This window comes from Anopheles moucheti, chromosome 3 (genome assembly GCF_943734755.1).
Source record: "Anopheles moucheti chromosome 3, idAnoMoucSN_F20_07, whole genome shotgun sequence".
Classification (NCBI taxonomy): Eukaryota; Metazoa; Arthropoda; class Insecta; order Diptera; family Culicidae; genus Anopheles; species Anopheles moucheti.
Window position 1 is genome coordinate 68291884 of NC_069141.1, and position 27342 is coordinate 68319225.

The window sequence follows — 27342 nt, forward strand, 5'->3', positions numbered from 1 at the left end:
GATATGCACGATAAAAAAAAATTTTTTGGATGTGTATGATTTATTTTGTCCATGCTGTCCGAATATCAACTATTTGCAATAATTACTTTGTATATGTAAATAATGATAGGTTTACGATTTTCCTCTTGCATACTAAAAACTTTATGGGAAATATTATAATTTTACCCAATCAAAGAATGTATTAATCAAAAACAAATAAATAGAAAATACCAAACAAAAAAGCATTTGTACTGTGCGCGTATGATTTATTTTGTTCAGTACTGTAACTCCCCTGCATGCTGATACTACCAACACCACCGCTGTTTGGTACTACTGATTGCTTGATATCGTGCGCAGCATAAGGGCGTTGTGCCGCTTCGCGGCGCAGATGTTAACAAACAGGCCAACGGGAGAGACATTGCACGATTAAGATTAAAACCAGAATTACATTTTTACTATCGAGCGACCGAACCACTATCGGAAAAGATTCAATGCCTCATCACGGTCGATCATTGGGATCGTACGATCATCGTTCATGGATGTGGCTCGCAAAGTCTTTCGCGATATTGGTGAAAGTTTTTTTTTCGCTTCTCCATCTTTCTCAACACAACCCGACGGAATCAATATCGGCGAGGGGGATGAACTACAGCACCACCGATCATTAAAGCGGGTGGATGGCGGACCTGTAAGTAACGAGAGCATGCACGCAGGTTGATCGATACGGAGCGTGCCGGAGTCGCTATGGAGACGCTACGGAACTGAATGAAATCGTTTCTTCAAATTCCTTTGCACCGCGGCAGCATAACCCACATTCAGTGCAAGGCGGGACTTCGAGCACACGCAAAGGCACCACACATTAGCAGCAAACCTGGCCAGCTTGCTTATCCGGGGTCCCTCACCACCACCCTACCCTCGTGGATGGCGTGTTTCGGTTCCTTTAGCATCGATAAAAGATAAACGTCCTAACGGTGTGCTAGTTGTGGCAGAGAACAAAGGAAATCTGAGAGCGAGCATCCAAACAATCCAATCCGGCAAACAAACAAAACGCAAACGTTCGGCATCGAGGATAATTGTTGGAGACGCGCCAAAAAGAAGACCACACACCGAACGAACCTTTTGTTTTGCTGGGCGGGAACTTGTTTGCCAGTGAGAAAGAGAAAATCACAACATCAACCACCGGGGTTTCCGTAATGCATTTTAAATACCTTATGCATCCCAATGTCATTACGTTAAGTTATGGCAGTCCGGCAGATCAAACCCCGTTACCGATCGGGACCGAGAACTATCGGACGGTGAGAGATATGTGGCACGACAAAGTATAAATAATCTCACAAATATTCCTTTCTTTTCATCATGATTTACAATCTACCCGCTTTAATCTCACCCCGAAAGAAGTGGAATCAAATTATAGTTCCATTTTACGAGCGATATTTTCGTAAATAATACGACTGGGGCTTGATCAATTTTAAAATTTTTAAACGCTTTATCGAACTGCTGCTATGCATTCACACAGTCAAAAAAAAACCGTTGGCTTATGCATAATAAATGTATCTATTCAAACCAAATGTGATCCGCCGGGTTGCCGACCAGGCTTGCGTTCGTTTCGCGCAAACGTAAACATTCCGAAATTATCATTTCCCCCAAAATTTGCATAGCCTTTCTCGCGCCTTCTTATTGGGCAAAAATATGATGTACACAATGGAGAAAATTGTGGAAATCGACACACCGGTGTGTGCTTGGAATTTGATATGACAGATCGAACCAGTAGCGATCGTCCGGAGGACCGTGCTTGGCGATATCAATTAGTGGCGGATGGATTCGAAGTGTCATAAATGAATTCGTTGCGATGCGATGCGTGCAACATTTGCACGACTTATTCAGTGATCAAGAATGTGGCGGTGCACCACTCACATTATGCACAATGATCACGTTCCCAGTTCGTGATTGAATTCACACCCATACCGTGTCCACTATCGCGTGTGCTTCTTTTCAGCTGACGCGATCATCCTTCGAGCGCGGAGAAAATTGCACAAAACAAATGAATGATTCACGGCGCGGCAAAAAGGCATGCGCCCGCGCACATCATGTAAACAATTCTTTTTTCTCCGGTTCACGTTTCGCCATGAGTCGCCACCAAGAAGGTAAGTAATTCCATCACCGCGAAGGGAAAAAAAGCCCCCGAAATACTCAAAAATTGGCGCGATGAATCAAAATGTTACTCATAAAACCATCCCTGCCACGTTGGGTCAATGTTTGGAGCGACTGTTTGTTTACATTTGGGAATGGCTGGCTAATTTGCTTGCCGCCGTATTTTATAAACATTCAATTACACGTGTTTCGCGCTAAAATAAACATCTCAAATACTCTGTCTGGGGGGTTATGAATGAATTCATGCTGAAATTGAATGAATTCATGATCAACTTCTTGGAAGGTTACTTTTTTTTGTAAACCAAACAACAATAAAGTGGACAAAAAGGTTATTTTAGTGTCAAAATTCCCTCTTTTGGGCATATTCTCAAAGCTTTCATTGGTCTGGGGAATTGACTAGAAAAATAAAATGAGATGCAAATATTTGCACGTACTATCCAAATCCTCGGCTCCAAAGCATGCGTCCGTTACGTTGTGTACGTTCTGGAGCAGGGGTCGGCAAAGTGCCAACCGCCAATAAATTTTATCCAGTCCGATAGAAATATTTTAAGAGACCTTACACAAAATCTCTTCAACACGGTACTAACAGTGATTGATCATTAATATTAACTGTTTAATTTTTTACTACAAATCTTTAGTTATCTTTTCCTAACTAATTAATTCATGGTCGGTCTGAAAGCTTACTTAAAGTTGCGTCCAGAACGACTATTATGAATGTCCTTAATGTAAAGATTATTGATACCTTGTGACAGGGCTTGAGGATGGCAGGGTTTGGTTAAAATCCAATTGAAAAGCAACGTTTTTTTTCACATACCGCAGGTATTCTAAGCTTTTTTGAGGCAAGTAACATTGGAAAGAAAAGCAAAACAGTAATTCCAAAAAAATATAAAACAATAAAAACAGATCCGATAAAGTTTGGAAAAGTTATAAAAAATCTTTTTCAATGTTTTCATACCACAGTCATTTCACGCGTTATGCGATACTCGAGTTACGCGAATTTGAGATACGTGAATCTTAAAATTTTAACAGTTCGTATAATTTTGTATGTGCAATTCAATTTTCTATTTGTTAAATTTAAATTTTCCCCGTTTAAACGTTTACTGTTATGAAAATATCATTTGGTAAAGTTTGACTCCAATAATTGAAATATATGTAGTAGTATCAATTATTATTGTGTTTCGTAACGTGCAAAGAAGTATTCGATCCCTGAATACTAAACATAATCGATATTATAAAGGGAATTCGACTTACGCGAATTGAATAATTTAATAATTTGAGTAACTCGGGGAATGACTGTACTTCAAACGTCTAAAAATTCGATCATATTGTCTGGTCCGTAGCTGCAAAGTTCTACATTCTACTATCTGGCACTATTCGTGAAAGGTGTGCCGACCCCTGATGCTAGAGCGTTGTCTTTCAATACTTCTTTCACCACATTTTATTCCTATCGAAACTGGGATTAGTAAGATAAAATTAGATCTCAAATCTAGCGACACACATAACCGTGCCAGGTTGGTCACGGACACCCCGTCTACACTGTATATCCCACATACAGGAGAAGGCTGGGGGAATAGAAATCGAATTAAAAAGACGAGAATTAAGGGCGCATTAAGCCGATGAAGACGTAGAAAGAAGCCGGAATATCGTCACCTCGCACGAGTGAATGTACGCCGAAATATATTCGGCCGGATTGTTTTTCTTTTTCGCTTTGAAAACCCCTACTGCCTTGATTCTAACCCTCATATAAAAGCGTTCAGCGCTCTTGTTGACTCATTTAGAAACCAAACATCTTTTTAACACAAAACGTGGTGATCGCTTCGTATAATGATTGGTGGTGGTGTGCAGCAACAGAACGGCGGTAAATGGTACGAAATTACCCACAACAATGCATGGTTGCATATTGGTGCAGCTTTTTGCCAACCCACATCACCGATCGGTGCAGGTTGCAATTTCTGAACCGTGCGTGGTGGAGGTGAACTGTTTAACAGAAGGACGCGGATTCTATGCCCAACCATTAAACCATCATTCATCAAGAATATTGGATTCGCTGAAAGAAAGATCACGGTCAAATGGTTTGATGGTTTCGAGCAAAGTATTATTGAAAAGTGTCGAAAAGCTCGAGGTCAAACCGCTGTGCGTTCAAAACGACACCAATGAGATGTCGGAGATGCTACAACATTGGAAAAGTAGAGATGATTTCGTATGGAAAATTGTATAATTGAATCGAACCATCAACAATTAACGACCCTAAAAATAACTTTCATTTCTAAATGCAAACAAAATGGCCCATCGATGCTGAGCCGATTCTCGACAAACAAAGCCTCCTCGAGGTCTACCCCCAAATCTTTGGATCCTCGCAGATTCCGTTTAAGATGTCTTTTGCACTCCTGAGAAATGAAATGGCCCAAACGGCCTCTTACGCGCGCTGGGGAGTTTTGCGCAGGAAGAAGATCAATGCTGCTGCTCACGCGGTTCGGCATTTTTGGGCGCAACTTTCGCAACCGGTTCAGCGAACTTGAGGCAGTTACCTTGGCGTACATCTTCGCGCGACTGGTCTTGCTCCTCTTTGCTGCCAGCCAGGGAAGCACAGAGGGTTGCGTTTGTGTTGGTGTGCGTCGGACATTTTATCTTTCTGCGTTTGCTTGGACGAATAGCCGCCGAGGCGGCCGGCGCGCGTAGGCCGCAGATATGTGTGCTGTACGCACAGCAAGAAAAACCGGGAAGAGTTGATAGTTGGGCATGGGGACCTGAAGGTCTGCCCGCAAATGCCGAACGTTACGTCAACGGCCGTGCAAAAAGGAAAACGGCACGAGATCTCGCCCGGGTTCGAAGTGGAGAACAAAAAAAAAACCGGCCTGGCCAACTTGCTGGACCGGTTTCCCTATTCGGTAACTCGCGCAACTACCGATTTGCTGGTGAAGGTGTCTTTGCCAGGCCATGCCACCCATTCCTCCTGCGGGCGTTTCCTTAAAATATATCCGATATCGCTTCAACGCAAGGTAAAAAATGGTTAAGGTGTGACACAAAATTAGCAACACAACACCGAAGCACACAGGACATTTCTCTACGCCGCCTTCCACCAGAGGATGGAGCGCTCCAAAGCGAAGTGATGTCGTTGGAGGGCACACCAATAACTGCAACGAATTCAAATTCCGTCGATGAGATCATTCCAAAAAAGAGTACACTGTAAGCTATATTAAGAATTCGACAACAAGACAAACCAGTGTGTGCCCTTCACATGGTGAGGGCATAGCGCCACTTCCGTTTCCACTTTCCGATGGCAACTCGTTGGGCAGCAACGGGGGCTGGTGACACGAAAATGGAGCGGCATTTCGGAATTGAGACATTTAAAATTTTACCACATGTCGCCCACAGCGTTCGGTACCGATCAATACAACAAGATTGATCGCAGTTAGTGGAAAGCAGCGTGGAGGGGAAGATTTGGGGTTCGTGCTGATTTATATTGCACCAAAATTTTGAACACCATTTTACGCTAATAGACAGTCCACGACTTTGTTGGCATGCGGGAAGAGAAATTAATAGCTTGATCACGCTTTGTTGAGCAAAAGTGGTCAAAATCTAGACCAGAGCCGTACAACTCCACGATCGCGAGCGACCGTGTGACCCACGGTAGCTGTTTGGAAATTAAAATGGAAATCGCAGGAGAGAGAATGTTGGTTTTGGGTGAGTTAACAACTACGATCGTCACCGTTGCATCAAGAATGATTCTTCAAAACACAGTGATCGCAACACGGACGCAAAAAAAACGACCCGAAGGAACGAAGAAAATCCGCCCAAAAAACCATGACCTATGCATATGCGTGACCTGGAGAGCATTGAAACCACCCTGCCCCCATGGTGGTGAAAAGTTCTTAGCACACCGCCGTTTTTTTTTTATTTGCCACGGCCATCATCTGTCGGCAGCTTCCCGTGCATTCGAGATGCTCCGCGCTTACAACCGTTTCTGACCCTTGGAGCATTTCCAACACATCTGGTGCAACGATCGCAAAGGGAGGGTTTTTATGAGTGTGTGTGCGTACTACACGATCGTGCTTGAACCAGGGTCGCCAGCGAGTTCGCGGATGGTAGTAGAACCGACAACTGGGTCCCGCGAGCACAAAGCAGCCAAAGAAGACGTGCAAACCCCAAAAGGGGGATGGATAATAAAACACCAACACAGTGCGGGCAAACGAATCGTGAGGCTGAAGGTACCCCTTTTTAATACACCCAAGAACCTTCGAAACGTAGAACGTCCGTAACAGCAAACGCAACGCGCGTAAAGAACGTGCACCGAGAGACCAGAAGACGTCCGGCAGGCTCACGCTTCGTTTGTTCGATTCTCGCCGCGTGTACGTGTGTCAATGTTTATTTTTAGTCGCCCCGTCGCTGCGATGCCCGAAGTGCGGATCCCCAGCGGAGCGTATTCGTATTCGTTAGCCCCGACGGAAGAAACATGAGGGGTGTGGGACCACAATCACACCACACGGAAGTTAAGGCAGGGTGGTTCGGGTAGAAATAGCATCCCCCACAACTACAGCGGGGGGATCGGAGATCGGGATGCGGGGAAAAAAAACAGAGCAGTTCAAAGGTTGGCGCGTGTCCCAATCCATTCACCAGACGAAGAAGCCGGCAAACCTGGATCGTATAAAGTGACGATAAAAATGAAGAAATAAAATAAATTCACCATTCGTTCACGATACCAGGCGGCAAACGCAAATTTTCTTGCTTTAGTGCAGAATGGCTTCGCATGAATGAAGGTAGAGAAAGAGAGAGCAGTAAAAACAAGCTTCAAGGATATTTTCTTGCCACATTACACTGCCATTTCCGTGTGCACTCTAAATGTAGGTTCCTCTTTTTTTTCGTTTCTTTTTTGCAATCCCGTTTCGGGTGCTCTGGGAACTTGGAAACTCTGCTCTGTTTACGCACATGTTTCCGTAGCCATTTATTTGCGTGTAACTGGAGAATTGTTTACACTCAATTTTGCAATGCGGCGAGCGAATTGCAGAAAAAAGGAAGTGTGCTCCCAGTGCGACCGCATCACAACAAACCTTCATCGATCGGGGGTGAAAGAACTGTCAACTAACAGCACCAAGCCCAGTGAAGGTTAAGCGGAAAGGGACTGTGAATTGCAATAATGTTCAGTTCAGCGTGTTTTCCTGTTTGCTGGCCGTTAATACAGAAGTCGGTTGTTCTGCTTTCACGCGACATCTGTTTGCTATGAATCATAGTTTTTTGAACGATTGCAATTCCAATTTTATGTTTCAGGCACGTATGCTACATGGTACATAGTTGAGCTGACTTAACATAAATCATTTTTTGTTGTTTTTCACGTCTAAAATTGAAGCGTGCTTCATACGCATTCAAGTTGATTCATCACTTTCCGTTCAATTTCTTGGTTGTTCATGCAAAACAACAGTAGATCCAACTTGGTATTTTCTTATCTCGATTGGCCCCTGTCCATGACACGCAGTTCTGGCCATATTCCGCTACATGGAAGTATAATTCCAGACAGTCGTACAATTATGTAAATAGTCCCAATATGTTTGTAGCGTCAAGTAAGCATAAAAAGATCCGTCTAAAAGAAATGAATTGCATTAGTACAATAGAAAACAATTAATGAAACCTTACCTCAGCTTAAGCGCATATTCAACTTCGATGGCACTGCGATCACGAATGAAGTTTCCGAATCGTTCGAAGAAGTCAATTCCTTTCTGCGTGTGTGTAGCAAGATTGTCAAATTGATCCTGCAAAGGTGAGATAAAATAAAACACAATTATTACAATACGATCGTAAGACAAAAATAAACTGTGCGTAAAACATTTATCAACAACGAAGAACATTATAAAGGCCATGTGTATTATATATATATATATATATTGGATATTCGCGCGGGTATTATCTCCATCATTGAATAAACGCCTCTTCGCGCAAAAATATAAATAACATTTATTTTGCGTTTCAGCAAAACTAGGTGTGGTCTTTTTGGTGGAGGCCAGACTTGACGAAAGCACGGCCTAATGTCGGCCATTTCGAACCGCTGGAACACACTTGAATCTGACGTCATTCTTGCGATCGCAAAAGCAAAACGTGCCATTTGACGATCGTATTCTTTGAAAAAAAGAAAAAAAAAATACAGAACAACGTTTTCTGGATGATATTGCAAACTCGAGAGAATTTCCATTCACCCGTACCGGTTTCAAGTGGCGCTTGATCGTGTTTGATGCACGGGTGTTGGAAGGAAAGATTAAGATAACACGAACAAACTTTTGCACTGATTCCTTGTTTTTTTTTTGTTTTCTGCGAGAAACTCATCGAGCTAAGGTCAAACAGTCTTGAAAACGATTTATCAAACACTCTTGGCAGACTCGACGCTGTTGATTCTGTCGAAGAAAATGGGCCTAAGGGATTTAAATACACAGGAATGGAGAACTGTCAAGGTTAATAAAAATAAGCATGGTGGGAGGATCATGGAGAAAGGTTATTATTAATTAAAAACTAAAAACAATAAAAAATTCACCCCAAACTGAGTTATGGATTTGTTTTCGGACGGAAGATTGTTAAACCTTCCAAGAAGGTGACTTTAATTCTTAAGTTCCTCAACTATAACCTTGCACTGAAACGATAAAACCCCTTCAAAACAGCAGGGCAAACACGAGTGTGGACCGTTAACTTTTGTTAATCAATGTTTTTTTTATAGAACATGTTAAATAACGGACACAATAGACCAACAATTAAGCAACCACCGGTGGTGAGACAACGAGTCAAATATTACGCACTGTAGCGATTTTGGTAATCAGCCATCAGGTCGGTGCGTTGAAGAAAACAAATGTTTAGCAAATAAAATACGTAAGGTTGAAAATAAACAAGTCAGCTAAAGGCTGAGCGATAACAACGGGCGTTACATTAAAAACAATGCTTCAAAAATGAAAAACGCTCACATGTTATGATAGCAAACGCAGGAGAACCCGCGTGACGTAAACTTGTACAATTTTATATGTTTTTAAGGAATGTTTATGAGGGGCGGCCCGGTGGCATGATGGTAGCGGAGCCGGTCTTCACACGAACGGACCGGACCAAAATCAGATCCGGACCAATCCCCCGTAGCAAGGACTGACTATCCTGCTACGTGGTAAAATAAATTGATACGGCCAGGCCGTTCTAACGAAACAAAAAAAAAGGAATGTTTATGAGAAGCATACACAATTTCTTATGGAAATAATACGATTTTTTGGAAGGTAAACTAGTAATTAGTAAGCCAGTTAAACTTCTGGTAAGGGATGCATTTTTCATCCAATAAACTTGTTCCAAGCCATGTAGGAGACATACAATCTTGAAAAAAAGAATCTGGTTCGTAATTAGTGCCCACTCGCATTATATTTTATGTCTTCTTTCTGTCGACTTCTTGTACGCATCCAGAGCGCATTGCCGGATTATACAAACATATGCTTCATCCCGGCCGGCACAGTATACGATGCCCCGCGGATGGATGATGAAAAGGAAGCCGATCGTTTATTAATTCTATTCACTGGCCGCTTTTACGGGTTCTATACGCATTTTCAGCCGAGCCTAATAATAACACCAGCGAGGCCACACACAACCCAAAGCCGGTGTTGGGTGCACCTAGGGTCACTCGCCGGTCAGCACACAAAGCGCACACCCAGAAACATCTGGAACATTAAAGTTCTCCAAACATCACACGGAACAGGGTTTGAATAAAAATGTGATGTACAGCGTTCCGTAAGATTATTTTCATATAAAAGAAGTTTGAATAGAGACATATCTTTTCTGTTGCTTAATTAATACATATTGCTTACAATTATGTTTACAGCATCGCGAAAGTAATTTCGCACCTTTGATGGATTAACATAGTTTGATTAATCTGTCTGTTGATCTGTCAAATAAACATCGTCAACACCGACAACGTTTATCATCGTGATAGTTATCATTAATGATGTTTCAGCAACGATTATAATTTAAACTTCATTTCTTAATTTTATAGCAAAGTAAGATCACATCACTTGTCAAACAGGGCTAATCGCGTGGGGACTGAGAAGCTGAGAAAAAAGAGGAAATTATTTTGAAATTTGATATAAATATCACCATATTTTATACCATCCTTTCTTCACCTTCCACAGATCTCCGAGAGGATGTTGTTGTTGACGAAGGTGCAAAAGGAAACGGGCGACGATCTTATCTAATTAACCATCGCGTTGAACAGCGTGAGAGACCATCTTTCTACGATTACCATTTTTATCGTACCCATCCAAAAAACCCATGGCTTCTTGCCTAGGCTTTCCACGTGACGACACACACAAACACCTCCGATAGCAGTCACCGTAACTTCCGTGCAGCGAAGATGAAGCATAAATTTCACCTGTTGCCACCATCTCGTCGTGGCCCAGCGTTGACCTGCGTGAAGGCCGACGAGTCACACGCTGGCGAGGTCGCTTCCCGAAATTTTCCCCCCTGTTACGGGACTGCCACTCTGTGGTGGTGCAGCGAGAACGAGCGAGAAAGAAAGACAGAGGGACGCTCCTGGGAGTTGTCACAGAGCTGCTTTTTTTCTCGGGTGGAACCGTGTGCCCGAGTGATACGATATTTAAATTTGTTAAACAAAATGCACTCTCCCGGGGCAGAGAGCGGTAGAAGCCGAACAGACACCAACGGACATGGTGGGATACAGCATCCACCTTTCCATAACAAAAACACAATCGGTCTCTCGAAACACTGCGGGGCTCATGAGATGGTCAACCTCTACACCTCACTGTCAGCGGACCAGCGGTTAGGTTGCGGTTATACGCATCCGTGGAATGCGTGCGCGAGCATGAATGACAACTGGTAAGAGACGATAGGGGTTAAGGAAAGTTTCCTTGCGACTCACTTTCACTCGACTCGGCCCGAGTTGTACATTGTCCAGAAGAATGAAATTCAAATATTTAGGCAGGAATGTTGCCGCGCGCAATGGTTTAACGGCCATGCGTGAGAATTGATTATATTGCGTAAAACAACAAACGGCAAGTTTGTTTGGTGCTTGAACTGCTCAAGTGCTGGAAAGGGAAGTAGAAAACATCACTTAAAAGCATTGCGAGTTCGAAAAACTTGACGCCCTCTTGAATCTGCCGCTTGTGGTACAATTATTGGTAATGCATTATAATAATCACACCAATAAAGCTGACTGAAAGCACTTGTTCTCTGGCTTCAGTTCGTTCTAATGTGGGATTGGCTACGCTGAAGCCAGACAAGCTTACAAATATGATACATCTTGAATAGCCAAGGTGCACAGTCTGCAGAAGGGAGTGAATGATCAGAACAAGCATTATCGAGCAATTCAACACTTGACGGGGTTCTTCACTTTACTTCACGCAATCGGAACAGAACTGACGACCCTGACGGGTTTGTCGGAAGTATTCAACCGTAGATTAACCTTACCCTGTCGGCAAACAACCAGCACAACTTCAGGTAAACAAGCTGCAAGAATGTCTAGAACGTCAGGGGATCTTGGATATCTTGCAGTACAAGGTACATGGCCAATGGCAACAACATGACAACAGATAGCCCATTAGGTTCAAAATATGTGTCCAAAGTTTAATATCCCGTTCGTTGGTAGCACCCACCAATCTGTCCAGTTCGGTTGGGATGCGCAACGCTTGCACCCCATCGGCATTGCCGTTGCAGTTTTCTTAGGTTACAGCAACGCTGAATATCAGGTTCCCTCTGTCGGAATCTGTGAGACTTCCGAGGGACCCGTACCAATAAATTCCCCTTTTACACACCCCGGTGAAGATGGCCACGGTTCTGACGGCCGATGGTCTGCGAAAGAGATGCACCCAGGCAGCAAGTGTCCAAGGAATACCTGGGCAGAGAACGACTTACGACTTGGGACGAAATAAAAACCCGAAAAACTAGTTTCTTGCTACCTCAGCCTCACAAAGCCGGAAGATTGATATGCCCCCGAGAGCTTCCTGGCCCTTGTGGAACTAGTTCCAATTCTCACCGACGCAACCGTCGAGAGGTGTAGGTTTTGGCAGGTTCATCGTTTGCTAAGAATCTGGTTTTGTGAGCCGCGGGGGGGGAAAATGCCCGATAGGTTAAATTGTTCAGTGTCATGTACAGTTCTTTCTTGTCGGTTCCAGTTTCCAGTCGTGGTTAGAAAAAAACAACGCACTTATGGAGCGATTGCATAAGTCCGAGCAACGGAACTTACACACTGCCAACACACGCTTCTTCGCTAGTTGATGCAATTCTTTCTTCAAGCCGAATAAAACCATTTTGTCACGATGTGAACTTAAACAACCATTTATCGTCTAAAGCACTTGTACACGCCACTCACGCATGTACACGAGAGTAACGTTCAACGTTGCAACCCATGAGCGCCCAAGTGATCCAGTTGTGTAACGTAGGGTTATGTTGTTCGTTTGGGGTTGGAATTTCCAAACAGCTGACGAATAGCTGACTCAATATTTAGTCGTATCACGCATGTCAACATGTGTTGGCTATTGAGTTCTTCTGAGGTTCAAAGAAAGACAGTACGGAGTGTAGTGTAGAATAACTCCTTCAACATTGGAAATACCCCATAGATCCCCAACGATTCTGTTCCCACGTACTTATAATAAAACTAATGTAACTAAAGGGTGTCGTCGCACACAGATAATGTAGGTGCTTCCCCGGTATCTTGGGCACAGCGTAGAAATATGTCAACGAAAGTTATTTCAATGACGATGCATCGCGTTTAACGACGACGTGCTTCAACAACTTCCTATTCCCATTTTGCGCTGAACGCTTTCTCCGCAGAAGCGTAGCGTACGCAGCAGCGAACATCGTGGAATACGTGTTGAAAGATCACACAGAAAGCAAAGGCTCTGTGAGGAGAGGATCATTCTTCGAAAAAAATTAGTGGCGTTAGAAATGGTGCTATGAGGGGGTTTTTTTCGTTATAACTACTCAATCGTATTCGAACGGGGTTTGAGAATAAAACCCCTCAAACACAGGAGGAGATTCGTGAAAGAGATTGATTAGCAATAAAAAGGCGATGGATATAGGGGAGGAAAAATCAGGAACTCCTCTCAATCGATTAGATTGAGCGTCATTGAGGCTCTCTTACGGCTACATGGCCCCCCTGTGTGCCTATTATGCTCGATCTTTCCACTTCTAGCCAACCCCACTGGTCCACATGGCCCACTGGTCAGTAGTGGCCGAAGGGCCACAGCCCAATTGTCCGGCACCATGTGATGGATGGTGATGTGGTCAATCGAAATCGCGTTACTTGTCGAACGGGACAAGACTCCAATACGTACGCTTCTAGACATTCATCTCGCGAAGGTTGCCTCTTCAGCTGTCAGTAACGGGATCGGAACGGCCTATGCGGGAACTAACGCTTAGAAATTTGTTTTATTACAGTGATGATGGTCCGGCGTGTTAAAAACCACACGCAAGAGAAAAACGTTCCCTTACCCAGTTAAACAAATTTGATTGATGAGATTGTTTGCGGGTGATTTTGAGCGTGTCGATCAAAACGAGGGTGAGGGAAAAATGCACAAAATGACGTAGTAATCAACAATTAAAGAAGCGTAAGAAAGAATACGACACTAGAACTAGAAGTTTAAAAATGCTTATCATAATTTAAAAAAAAGACATTTAACCTATTTTTTTCCTTCAAAATCATAACGATTGATCACTGGACGATGTAAAAATCAAAAAAAGAAAAATATCGTTTAAAGCGATCCGTAATGATTCAGACACTCATTGCGATACTCCAAGCTCGAGTGGTATGGCGCCTAAGAGGTGTAAAAATGAATGAAACAAACGACTGCTACCGTCCGTATCGAGTGTCTACAACAAAAGTAAACTGACCGCAGAGTTCGCTAAACTGCCGCAATTTTGAATAAAACAAAACACAAACACAAAAAAAAACGAATAAATAAAGCCATTCCATGGGATTGTAAACGAAAACCTTGGCACGCACTTGGAAGGAGAGACACAGCTAGACACAGCAATGCATGTGCGTAAAACACGCGAGTGTCGCCGTAGTCTTGGTGGCTACCTAATTGAAAATTCCAATGTCAATGTTAAGTGTGTGTGGTTGCTCTCCCGCAACCTGTCGCCTTTAATTGCAAAATGACGCCATTGTGGTGATGGATTCGACCAGGGTTATTTGCATGTATTCATCGGCAATCCGAAGATTCAATCGACTGTTTTGGTTTGAAAGTTTGCAGTGTGGAGTCAGTGGTGGGTAACTCGGCATTAGGAGTGCGACGCGCCCAAGAATGTGTCATACGGCAAATGTTTTGGGAAAACACGTTCCGCAGGCGCATACTATCGTTGAACAAAGACATGCGCGGAGTTACATGGAGGATATAGTGGAGGTGTTATTCCGAAACGAACAACAACAACAAAAAAATAACAATCATTTACATAACCAGTGGGAGCTACGAGCTCGCCAAGTTAAGAACACGTTGGAATGCGAGGAAACAAAAACGTTCATAATGATGAGTAACGGATCATTCGGATCAGCATACATGCGCGTATTGATCGATGTTGAGATCTTATCTTTTGTTCAGCGTAGGAAATAAGAACCAAGAAACAGCATCTTCAGCTACTCACAGTAATATCGAGGTTCACGTCTATCCTCGCCAGATATCCTTCGTCGCCATTTTTATGGTCAAGTGTGAGTGTGCGAATCACTACATAAGGTAGTTCTCCTACTTAGAAACTGTGACAAGGTTACTCCTTCCACCTGTAAATTCTAGTCCCATTCTCAATATATAAAATAAACTTTGCTTGACCTTCACCCAAACAGCACGATCAACTCGTCAAGCCGATCTCACATCGAGAGGTATCGCTCCATAGAATTTGGATGAATCAACCGTGCGGGGAGTTCGAAAAACAACTTATCGCACACTCACAAGCCGTTCATCGCTTCAGTTAAACGGCCTGCCTGCGTGTTTGTTTTCTGTTGGTCACTGTCCCGGCGCGGGTCCACGTAACAGTTGCAGCAACAGCGTTACAGCGTTATGCTGTACAGCCACCGTCTCTCAAGCCCGGAGGGTTGCATTAGTTTTGAGTAACCGTTTGCAGGCTGCAACTGCAGCACGTCGCTCCAATTCGACGATCAGTATCAGCGTCGGCAGGTCTCATGTCAAAATTCTTTTTTTAAACCATGAGTCCACGTGAAGGCTTATGCAAAGCAAAGTAGTCTAACGTCTAACGCACACCCCAGCCGGTGGTTAACTAGAAGCATTTTACGCAAGAGCCTTTGCGAATTGCGAAGCACCACTGCATCACGATCTCGTTGGACCGAGCGATCCGGTTGACAAAGACAATTTCACCAATACGACCAGTAACCTCAAATCTGCCCGCTTCGGCTTAGCTTTCAATCATCATTTTCATAATGGAAGTTAGAGCAGATAATCGCCCGACAGGAAATTACCAAAACTGACGATTACTAACACTCCGAGGGACATTACACCTTAATGGAATCGGTACGAAATTAGCATGTCACACAAGCACAAGATGAGCACACCCTCAGATAACAGTTCAGAATTAACACATTTATTGCACCTTGCTTCATACGCCATTGGCACAGTTCAGCTCTGCATCATCCCACGACCTTTTTTAAGTATAATCGAATCAACCTAAAACACGACCGGCAATTTAACGTCCGGCACGCGACATGATCTCTCCTCCGATCATCCGGGCAGAGAGCCCGGTGGCCACCATAAATAAATGTCGCACTACCCCTCCCTTACATGTCACATGGTCGTGTGTGCAGCAGGAAGGGAAAATGGTTTGTTAAAAGCTGGGGAGACATTTTAAAATGGGATTTTGGGGTGCCGTGCCCGTTCGTCCTGCACTTCCTACTCCCTGTTCGTGACTCAAACGGACTGCACCGTGTTGTAATGCCATCTTTATCAATTTACCGAACCGGGATTAGCACATACACTTCCCCCTTTGCGTACAAATTGCGGTGCGGTGGCACACGGCTGGGAATTTCATGTTGGTCAGTTGGATGCACAATGTTGCTGTTGTGAAGGAGGGATGATGATATGAACAGCGTGGGAGACTTGAGCTTATTACATCATACGCGTACCCACGATACGCACAAGTTGAGGGCGACGGTATGCAACACCATACAACAGTTTCACTCGGAACGGGGGGATCGTTGTATTTGTGACTTACTTTCGTTTGGTTTTAATTAATGATTTTATGTTACGAAGAAGACAAAAATTGGGTCGATGCAGCTTAGGCAGCATCGATTAAAGTGTTACTGCGGTGCCCGTGTGTGTATTTGTACGCAAGATTGAACTGTTTTCAATTACGATCTCAGTTACAGCTACGCGGCGTGATTGTGTAAGAAAGCGGTACCGCATCGCAAGCTGACTCGTTGGCACTGGCCATCATCATCAACTGCGTGAGAGAGCGCCATCTTGAGCACGAACTGTTGTGCCTTTACAGATGAAGGTCGCATATTGAAGTGTTGACACATTTAGTTCTTTAAACAGTTTAATAAACATCAACACACTCTTGTCGCTTTCTAATGCCAATACTACCCAAATTTTCACATTAGTTATTTTTTCCCCACAATCGAGTAAATTAGAAACTTTTTTCTGTTTTACAACAAACATGGTTTGCTAAGGCGAACTTGCCGGGTTTGTCTGATACATCTGATGTTGTGTAACGTAGCCGAAGGGTGTTGCACTGTGTAGCACAACTTTTTTCGACATGTTTTACTCTTTCTCTCTCTCTCTCTCTCTCTCTCTCTCTCTCTCTCTCTTTCTCTCTGTCGATTCACTTTTGACAGTAGCCCCGGAGGGCACTGCGCCAAATAAAGCTGCATCATTTATGAGGAACGACGGCGAGGTGCATTGGTCCGACACCGGCTGTGGGTGTGGAAAAAGCAAGTAAGGCAGGACAGTTTAAAAACCCTTCGCTAGAAACGAGTGGTACCGCATACGTACGATACAAAATTTCATTCGCAAATGGTATCCTGTCCCATGGACGTTTGCCGGTCATTCGACAGCGCTTGTCGATAGCCAGCGTGAGGGTGGAATGCATGTGATCCTACGTACGCAGCCCGCATTTGGTCGGGAAATGGTCTGCCAGCCGAGCGAAACAAAATCCCCGGGAAAAGTGGGAAGGGTGATGGATTTGGAGAGAATTAAATTATGAACCAGGTTTGTCCAAAGGGGTCTTTTTAAAGGGAACTGTGGGTGTGTGTGGGGGGATTGCTTTATGGTGTCTGGGAATGGTACGGGGGGTCGAGTTGTGTCGCATAGGCCACAGTGTCCCGAGTTTACCTACATGGTTCAGGTTCAGATGGGCACGTACATATGGTGCAACTCGCACTCCTGAGGGATTGACCAGCGAATAGGTGAGCTGAACATTTTCAACTCCGGGTGTCAATCTTGATACTGCTTATGGAGCGTCAGGTCTACCTACAACTGCAATGCAATGACAACTGGGGAAAATGGAAAATTGGGAGGTTTTTTTTCTGGAAATATTGAAGAATTCAGAAGCAAATTCTAATATAACTCCCTGATGTAGATAACCATTTATTCCTTGTAAAAACCGAGAGATTCATCCATACAGCCATGACCATGGTTAAAAAATAGGGGTTTGATTCTCACCCTTCTCAGGGCTGCCGGTTTGCCCGGAAGGAATAGTGATGAAGTGTAAATATATTCGAGCTCATTAAAAACAAATAAGGAGTGAGTCCTGAAGGAGCAACCATGTGGAGTGGTGAACATTACGACTGCGCCAACGAGGAGCATAAATGTGAATCAAATACAGTGGACTCGACGGTGTCCGGATAATCGGATAACACGGATGATAGGCACATATTTAATTGATTAGTATTTAATTATTTCCGTATATAAGTATTTTAGTATTTAAATTATTTTCCTTGCGTTTTTTATTGTTGCTGAAGAAATTGAAGTTGTTTTCTTTATGAATTTGAGCTTATTTGATCATATACAATGGGGTCTTTCAATTCTTCTGTCAAATATTGCCTGGAATATGTCAAATATCTTTCAGAACTGTCATTTCCGAGCTGCACGGATAATCGGACACCTGGTTAAATGGCACCCGGATAATCGGCGTTGCACTGTAGATTAGAAAAGTTACTATCAACTACCATTCGTTAGCAAACAACACGCTTATTTCACAAATTCTAAACACGATTTTCCATCCAATTTCTAAAGACAACTATTTTTCCAGGTTTATAAAACTCGTCAAATCTGTTTCATCAATATTAAGCCACCAAAAATGACATAAATTACGTTACCAAGCGGGGAAATGTCGTTTATGCTTCATTGAACTAACAAACGCACACAAAATGGCAAAAAAAGAAAACAGTCAAGACGATGTCCCATAACCCGATGTCGGGTGCGCGCACACACCATAAAACATTCATTTTCCCATTTTCCCAAAAATCTCGCATGATTTTTCTCCCCCTCTCGAAAGACAATTTCCTTTGGAAAACTAACTTTACCGGCCTACCAAAACAACCCCCTGCGTTCTAGGCCGGTGCGCCGCGTGTACCAAAAAACAACTACACAAACGCAAGTTCAAGGATAGGGTGCAATAATATTGAAAACGAAAACCCAAACTTCGATACATGCGTGCACGCCCCATATAACATGCCTGTTGTGTGTAGAGCAATAATGGAGGATATCCTTTTTGATAATAGTAGATTCTCCTCAGTGAAAGTATCGATCAGAATCAGGGAATGTTTGAAAGGTGCAAAAAGCAGGGTGAAAGTAAGTATACCCCATCACATTGAAAGCTTATTATAAAGCGAAAGGACGAAGCAAGGATCTACGAACGAAACGCATCAATAGAGTTGTGCCCGGAGGGAATTTCTGCAATCGTTCGGCTTCGGGGCTTGGTGTAGTTTGTTGGAGGCGTCGTACAACCATTATTTTTTTTCTATCCTTATGCTTCAACAGCCACTCATCGGGCCCCGATGAGTCATCGATTGTTGTTTGGGCCGGCGAAACTGCTTCCTGTGCAACGCGCGTGCCGGGGGGCCAGTGCATGTATAAGTGTTCCACCCGTCTAGCGCATATGAGATGATTGGCTCTATTTTATCCTTGGCAAAGCTGCGGAAGTGTACGTGAGCGCACGGGTTTCGTTCAGAACATGCGCACTTGAGCGCATTCGCACCCGGAAGCATTGCTGGAAATTGTATCGCAAACGAAGCAAAGCTTGTTAAAACAGCTTCCTGGTGGTGCGAGAAGAAGGTAGAGAGATGCTGGATTCATTTACCCGTTTGGGGGGGAAATAGCATGCAAAGGTGACTCTGCCGGGCGTTTGGATGACTCATCTAACTGACGTAACTTTCCCCTAAGTAGAGCGGAAGCAAACCCCGCAACATCTTGCTTAAATATTTATCAGATCTCGCTTGTGTTTTTCTTTTTTGGCTGGTGGTGCGCTACCGCTGAATGGAAATGCACTATTTTGTCAACACCTATCATGTTTACTTTCTATTTTACCATCAAGCGGTAGATAAGGAATGTCTTATTCACAATCAGTATTACTCACGCAAACGTGTCTTATCAGTTCTTGCAAAAAAAAACAAATGCAACATGAAGAACGTTTGCTAGATTTCCAGAACATTTGCGTGATTGCGTTTTATAACAACACAAACAGACCAATTTGTAGTAGGATGACGTTTCGCGGGAAACCGATCACCAGTAGAGTGGTCGACGGAACCAATTGCAGCTGATAAGCGAATGCGCCTTTAGTAAGGGATAGTAAAATGAATGTGTTTCAGTGGCAAATAATGATTATGTTGCTTATCATCCCGGCTTCTCGCAAGACTCGTTCTGCTCAACCTTCACTCAGAATGGCGAGATGTCATAAAGAGAGGCAAAAGATTTCCGTGCGCTGATATTTCGATGTCGCCTATCACGGTTCAGTTGATAGGATTTTGTCACAGACAGAAGGCTCCCAGTGGCATCATGGTTCTATAATAGAGATGTGCACGCTGAGTAAGAGTGAGTGAGTGATTTGAAACCTTGAAGAGAGTGAATGAGTATAAATTAGCACGAAGAGTTTTTATGACTCCTTTAACCACTCTTTTGTGCCTATACTCACTCTCACTCATCACCAGTGTTTACAATCTCAAAAGAGTGATAATACTCTTTTACTCACTCTTGCAGAGTGATTATAATCCAAAGAGTGATAAAACAGTTTTACTCACTCCTGTGTGAGTTTCTAGTCGGCACAGAGAGTGAGAGTGAGTATAGGCACAAAAGAGTGGTAAAAACATTAATGCAGTGTAATACTTTTAATGAATCAGTAGAGTTTCACTGATCACTCAAAAGAGTGAGTAAAGGTTTCAAATCTTTAAACCCACTCTTTGACTCTGATTCAAATCCTTGAAAAGAGTGATTATTCTCATCTCTATTCTATAACTTCAAAGTGAAACAAAAGCGCATGGGCTTTTAAACCATATTGATTACCAGGGGATGCTACACTATGCGTAGGAGAGCGACAGACCTTTGATGTTGTTTTGCGATCACTGCGCACTAACCTTCTGTTCTGCTAACGGATAATAATTCTTCATTGAAAAAAAGGTTTGCGCACTGGTACATCACCGGAATACCGGTGGCACAGGGGCCGGCGTTTGAGGGTTGAAAATAAATTTTTCTTTGGCAAACCGTACCCAACACACACACCGTCCTCGGAGCTTATGAAACGAATATGGAGTATTACTTCACGACCGCCATCCGACCATGTATAAGAGCGGCAGAGAGTGTGTGTGTTTTTTTTATCTCACTCTTCCTAAACTACCCCCCTTTATAGGGTTTCGGGCCACTTAAAACAATATGGCGTAGAGAAATGGTTTAACAAGCGATTTCGATTATCTTTGGCCAAATCTGTGGCCGGGGCCGGGGTTTTTGTGCGGCCGCAAGAAAGCGTCGACGGGCAAAGAGACGTCGGTTTTCGCTAAATGCACCGTTCAAAGCGGCGAATCACGAAACGTACAGCCACGCGCAACATTCGCTCGCTCACCAGACACCCCCCCAGCAGGGAGGGCACAACATACCATCTGGGCGCGGGAAGCGGAACCGATACGGCTGAGGGGTGAGAAGGGTGGTTGGTTGCATTTGGGCGAGAACCAATGAACGGTAAAAACATGTTACATTCGAAGCATAACATTCCCGGGGCAGCACGAAAACCCCGCTACTAATCGTGAGGCAAAAATGTGTGGAAAACCGCTTACGCATCTCCCGGGGTTAAGAAGGGGGGATGCGCGGTTCATCTTTATGGCAACACGGGCTCAGATTGCAGGAAAATGATTATTTATTTTCCACCGTTTCGCGGCTTTTCTTCGTGCCCAATAGGTATAGGGCAGCAATACCCAAAATAGGTAAGAAAACAATTATGTTCTTTGGAGCAAAAAAAAAATTGACGGTTTCATATGGCGCATTTCGGACTTAAATTGAGGTTAAACGTCTGCTATAACCGTTATCAGTATTATTGACTGTAATGATTAGATGCTGCTGGGTTATTCGCAGTCGTTTCATTTGAGTTTTTGTCCAAAAAGATTCGGGAAGAACAGATCCCAGAATAAACTTGTTCTAGAAGCCATTTCGATGGATAATTAAGTCAGGTTGGTCATGTGCAAAATGATTCAGAATGAATGAACGATTTAAATCTTTGAGTGAGTGAGTTAACTCAAATCTTCCAGAAGAGTATTTATAACTCATGCACAAAGAATTAAATCATTCAAAATCATTAACATTTAACTATTCTTCGCGATCTCTAACTCACGATTCAAATCCCAAGCCAACTCTTGTGTGATTTACATCGTGAGTGTTGAAGGTCGCCGTAAAGAGTTAAATCCCGAGTTAACTCATTTCATTTAAATTATGAGATAAAGGACTCCTGTCGCTTTCTTCAAATTATTGAAATCTTTTAGAATGAATTTAAGAGTTAAATCTTTATTCTTTAACTCTTCTTTAACTCCAAATCCTTGAAAGGAATTGAATTTCCCATCTCTCATACAGGTAGCTTCTTTTGAGGCTTACCTTGCTATCTTAAAATATTCTATAGCCATTTCTCGCATACATAAAATCCGCCTGGCCCAAGCATAATGTACCTCAAGGGCATGATTGAGCTGTACAAAAAGGAGGCCGAAGGAGATAATAATCTGACGGCATCTTCATCTGAGAGAAGCGCCTACAAAGCTTTGATGGAAAACCTGAAGCCAACCTCAATAGACAGATAAAAGCTCCGGGCACATATCAACCATGTGGAAGGGGGGTGTTAGGTGTTGGGGGTCACTTCTGCCCAAGGTAAGATTTTTTCCCATCACTATGAAAGACGGTTGCGTTTCGTTGTCATTTCCTTCTTTACGGTGCCTTTATTGCAATATCTATCGCCACTCCCGTCCTTCGGTGACCGACCCATCCTTCCAGCCTTAAGAGGTACACAGAGTTTAGAACTCGTTAAATGGAACTCTGCCGCTGAAATGACTCGTTTTCTGCTACTTTCCGCCGATGAACCATTCAAAACGCGTCTCCAAGAAGTTGCATATGAATCTTCCAAGGAGATGATGATGCGCGCTGTGCTTCAGGTCCCGCTAGGAATCCGGTTCGGCACAAACAGATGACGGAAACGGTAAACGAGCTTAATCGAATGAAACACACACAAATAGTTGCAACCGACCGTCGTCGTCTGTGCACATCGGTACAGCGGATGGATCTTGAAGCAGCGAAGGTCTTTGCCAATTCGATCGTTGTGCATTGAGGCGGTGGGGAGAGTTTTGTAAACAACAAACGCAATTCGCATGCTGTACCACGAAACGCGTTCACTGAACTTTTGGCACCTAGCATCTACCCCACGTTACCGAAATGGTAACATGAGAAATGGCTCAAAACCTTCGGGTCTGGGGATGAGGTTTTTGCGTAAGATGTGCTCTGCTGCACGTAAAGAGTCACACCGCATGAAGCGACTATCTGCGATGAAAACATCCCCCAAACGAGACGACGCGCCGTTGATTGGGGCTGATGATCACCCGCGGGTCGTCGTCTCGAGATTGGTCAGGATGCGCACACCAAACGATGGGAAATGTGAATTCGAACAATCCCATACGGTACCCCCGGGGAGGTACGTCTGCCACAATGCAAACCACAATGCCACAAACGCAACACCGGACGGTCGGAAGATCGGACCACAGCATCCAGTTACGACACATCCTCCGACGGTGTGTTCGACTGTTTTCTCCCACGAATCGTGGCAAGGTTTTTGATTAGTAACTTTTGGTTTTACCTTATGGAATGGACATTACGGAAGGAAGAGTTCCCTGACTGCAAGTGAAAGATAGTAAGCCAAATTGAAGCGATAATAAATAATTGAGAAGCTTTTGTGACAACTTTCAGAAGATATCGCAAGATGCTTAAAGGAAATTCAAATTATTTAAATTTTAAATTATGAAATTTGTATGTAATCTTTTCTACATTAAAAAAAACTTACTTTAGTTTAAGAAATTTTACATAAACAAACATTTGCATTTTTAATATATTTAAATTATTAAAAACAAAATATTGCAAATATTTAACTACTAATTTTAGTGTTTTTTGCTGTTAGCTGCGTTTAACGCTTCATCGATCCACTATGATGTTCCGCGATCATCGTCATCATGATCGGCAGAGCATTTATACGCGATGGAATTCCATCTTCACTGTGCCACAACAATTACGCATTCACGCTGCTCTCCACTAAGCCCAGGTGTAAAATGCTCGCGCACGATCCAATCGACCCGCCAAAAGCATACAACAAAATCTACGTACGAGCAATGAAAGAAATAGATGGTTGAAATTGTTCATTTCCATTTCTATTTGGGCAGCTCCACGGAAAACCCATTGGTACGAACCAAACATAAACACAACAAACACACACGGGTACCGAGCACACCGAGTACGGTACAACAGCATTCTCGATTGGCAATTTCTCACCATTACGGAGCGAAAGTTGGTGAGACTTTTCGGTCCCCGCTTGTGGAATTGGCCGCATAGGAGGAAAGAAAAACAGATCACCCACCACCTCCTACCCCTCCACCATTATCATACCCCCTTCCACCACCCATCAAAAACAAACCGAAAGAAGTGCTGGAATTGATGCTCGTTGCACGATGCTTCAAAAAATGCATTGAAAGGAAAACCTACATTTAATTATGATCATTTTGCCGGCATTTTTATTTGTCTTACCATCATCATCTACCGGGCGGATGTGGCTCTCTCTCTCCAACCGCGGTTAGGAGTGCGTTGACTTTGCTGGTTAGGCTCCACAAAACCACACACCGGTATGCTTAAATGGTGATGCAGTTTTGCTTCCTTCCCATTGTTTGCCACCTCCACCGGCAATGAAGTCTGTATATTGTCAACGGCGGAAGGTGAGAATGAACACTAATGAACGAGCGCTTGGAAGAAAGTGGATGATGAAATATGCGGCAGCATAAAAAAAAAACAAACAAATGCATCTGAACAAAGGCGATAAATCATCAACAACAATGTTGCTCACAGGTATTAGCATAATCTTCATACGTAAGGTTAACAGAGTAACGAAATTTTAAAACCACCCCTGAAGGACACAGCTTATCGGTGCGCTTTTAAGTGTACTTTCTACCGGAACTTTTTAGTTTAAAAGTGAATTTATCGATAATTAGTACAATTTACTTGCGCAGCATCAGTGCTCTCGTTACTCTTAGTAGACCCAAAGTAAACCCCGAAGAGTTCCCTCCTCTCCCTACGCACTACAACCGGCAGATTGTCTTTAATCTATTCAACAACAACAGCAAAAAAACGGATAGACTATCGCACTTTGTAGATAAATCGACACGGCGGACTTCTAAAAGCCCACGGAAGTTTTCCCAACCGGGAGCGAAAAAGAAAAGAAAAACACCTCCCATCATCTTTCACAGCGCTTAAAGCCACCAGCCTCATAACTCATCAACTAGTTTGTGGATCCAGAAGTCACGTTAATTGCTCCTGCTGTCGTCGGCACAGCCTAATGAGACGAACCTCGCAACGCGAGGTGGGAGTGTTGGATTTTTCACCCTTCCTTCCTTCAACAAACCGTCGATTTTATTTCCCACTGTGTGGGATAAAAGGTTACCCCAGGAAAAAGGGAAAATCTAACCGTTGAACGATAAAACGATGCCAGTTATCACTACTGCTCTGTGGCGCGGGAGAAAGTTAAGTCGTTCCTGTGGTGGAGGAGTTTACTGCATCAGGAAAGGTAATAAACGTCGAAGATAAAGTAAAACAATGCAATGAGCGGCTTGATTATGTGGACAAATGTGCGCTCTGCGGTCTATCTGCACGGATAGAAGTGATACGTTTGTAGCTGAAAGCTCTTAACGTTTTTTATATCAAGCAACAAAAATTTGCTAACTGGTTTGCAATTAGATAGGTAGATAAAACTTCTAAGAACTCACTGACGTACAGGGTTACCAATCAAGGGAACATTTCAACCGTTCGGGGGTAAATTTGGGATATTTTCATTGGGAATACATTGGGGGATATTTTCAGTCAATGGAGAGAAATTTAGGAGGAGAACAGGAGAACTTAGCTAAAAACGATCTATAGAGCAATCTGTTAAATGTTTTCGTTTATTTTTGGGTTGTATTGTCTGTGGTTTGCTTAAATTTTGGCAATATTATTTTACAAAAATTAATTTAGTTAAATAATTATTAATTAGTTAAACGACAGCGCTTCTTTACCATCTAAATGTTGCTGAGTTGCATTGATAGACAAAGGTTTGCTTTGATTCCGAAAGGTTTAAATGTTCCCTTATATGATCGTGAAACCCTGTATGTCGTCGAAATATGTAGACATGGGTTTAATTATGCAGTACAGTAAAATTAAGCTTTCGAGAAATAGATTTTGTTCTGCCATTTGACTGATTCAAAACTCACCCCGGAAAGGGTCGTAGAGCACTCCGGTGTGTTCACACCACACAACGGACCAAATGTTCAAGTACGACCCAAGGTAACAGGTACGTGTGTACGGTATAGATTGAGGCCAACACCATACTTAATCGAGTTTCCTCGAGTCAAGGGTGCAGTTTTTTTGTTGCCGCTAAACTCTCCACTGTAAGCAAAACCCTGACGTCATCGACTGAAGGACTGATATTTGCTGGTGGTAGCGACAAAATAAAGCATGAATGCGTTTTTATGACCACAGCGCAAGGGGGTTTGGTTGGGTGTCTCTAATCTGAAGGAGACACACACCATTTTGGTATGCATGCCGCGTGTCGCAGTTGTACGAACTATTGCTATTAGTTAACATTCCATCACCATCCATCGGTGCAGTTGTGGCTGGCTACTACTGCAGTGCGATTGGTTTTACTTTCTGCCAAGGTAGTTACCGAGTTCCGCAGAATGGCTGGGGCATAGTATGCAAAAAAACGCTACCGTAAGCCGTAGGTGACAGAGATTTTTTTCCCCCCTCAAAACCAAGATCGAAGGAATGCTGGTGCTGTAGAACTGCCACAAATCATTCATCGTCATACCAAAGTGACATTTAACGAATGGATATGCATATGTTTTCTTGTAGCACTGCTACAAAACTCTTTTTTTGTTTTGTCTGTTACGAAACAATCACCGCAGCATATTCGATTAGCGTACCATAATAATTATAATATCCCCACCAGATCAAGTTTTGAAGGAAATAAAAACCCCATATTCAACTCACTTGCCGGTATAGATCGTGTTTTGGTTTTATTATAACTACACCTCAAATTGCGGGCAGCCGAGAAGCAGACGATATTTTAATGAGACCACAATGGAGGAAATGTTTTACGCAACCGTAACACACACCCACGCTCGTGAAAACGCGCTTACCTCGCTGCTCAAATTAATCTTCACAATCAGAGGGATTTATTGGTGGACCTGCTGCCTTTCCGGATTTATGGCCGAGTGGTCCAACCTATATCGCGAGTGGTAAAAATGGAACCGTGTGTTGTTGGAAGTGGTTTAATTAAGTGTAGAAATTAAAATTCTTCCCATGACTTTTTTCATACATGGTGGACAGTGTGACAACAATAGGACATCGGTTACATCTTTCTCTCCCGAAAGGAAAAACCCCCCCACAATCGAGGGCGCCCCCCTTATTTTACGTTGCCAATTGTTATCATCAACAAAACATTCCAACAACACCCGCAATTGGCCCCCCGTTTCCTCAAGACATGGTGATTCGAATTGAAATA

General features: G+C 43.3%; 1 protein-coding gene across 5 annotated transcripts in view; it reads right to left on the minus strand.

Moving 5' to 3' along the window:
• Window positions 1–27342, minus strand: part of LOC128300720 (formin-binding protein 1-like) — a 64121-nt gene that overhangs the window by 10536 nt on the left and 26243 nt on the right. For all 5 annotated transcript variants that reach the window (XM_053036887.1, XM_053036886.1, XM_053036889.1 and 2 more), the window contains exon 2: window positions 7756–7871. In XM_053036887.1, the coding sequence (XP_052892847.1) occupies window positions 7756–7871 (116 nt within the window). The remainder of the gene's footprint in view (window positions 1–7755; window positions 7872–27342) is intronic.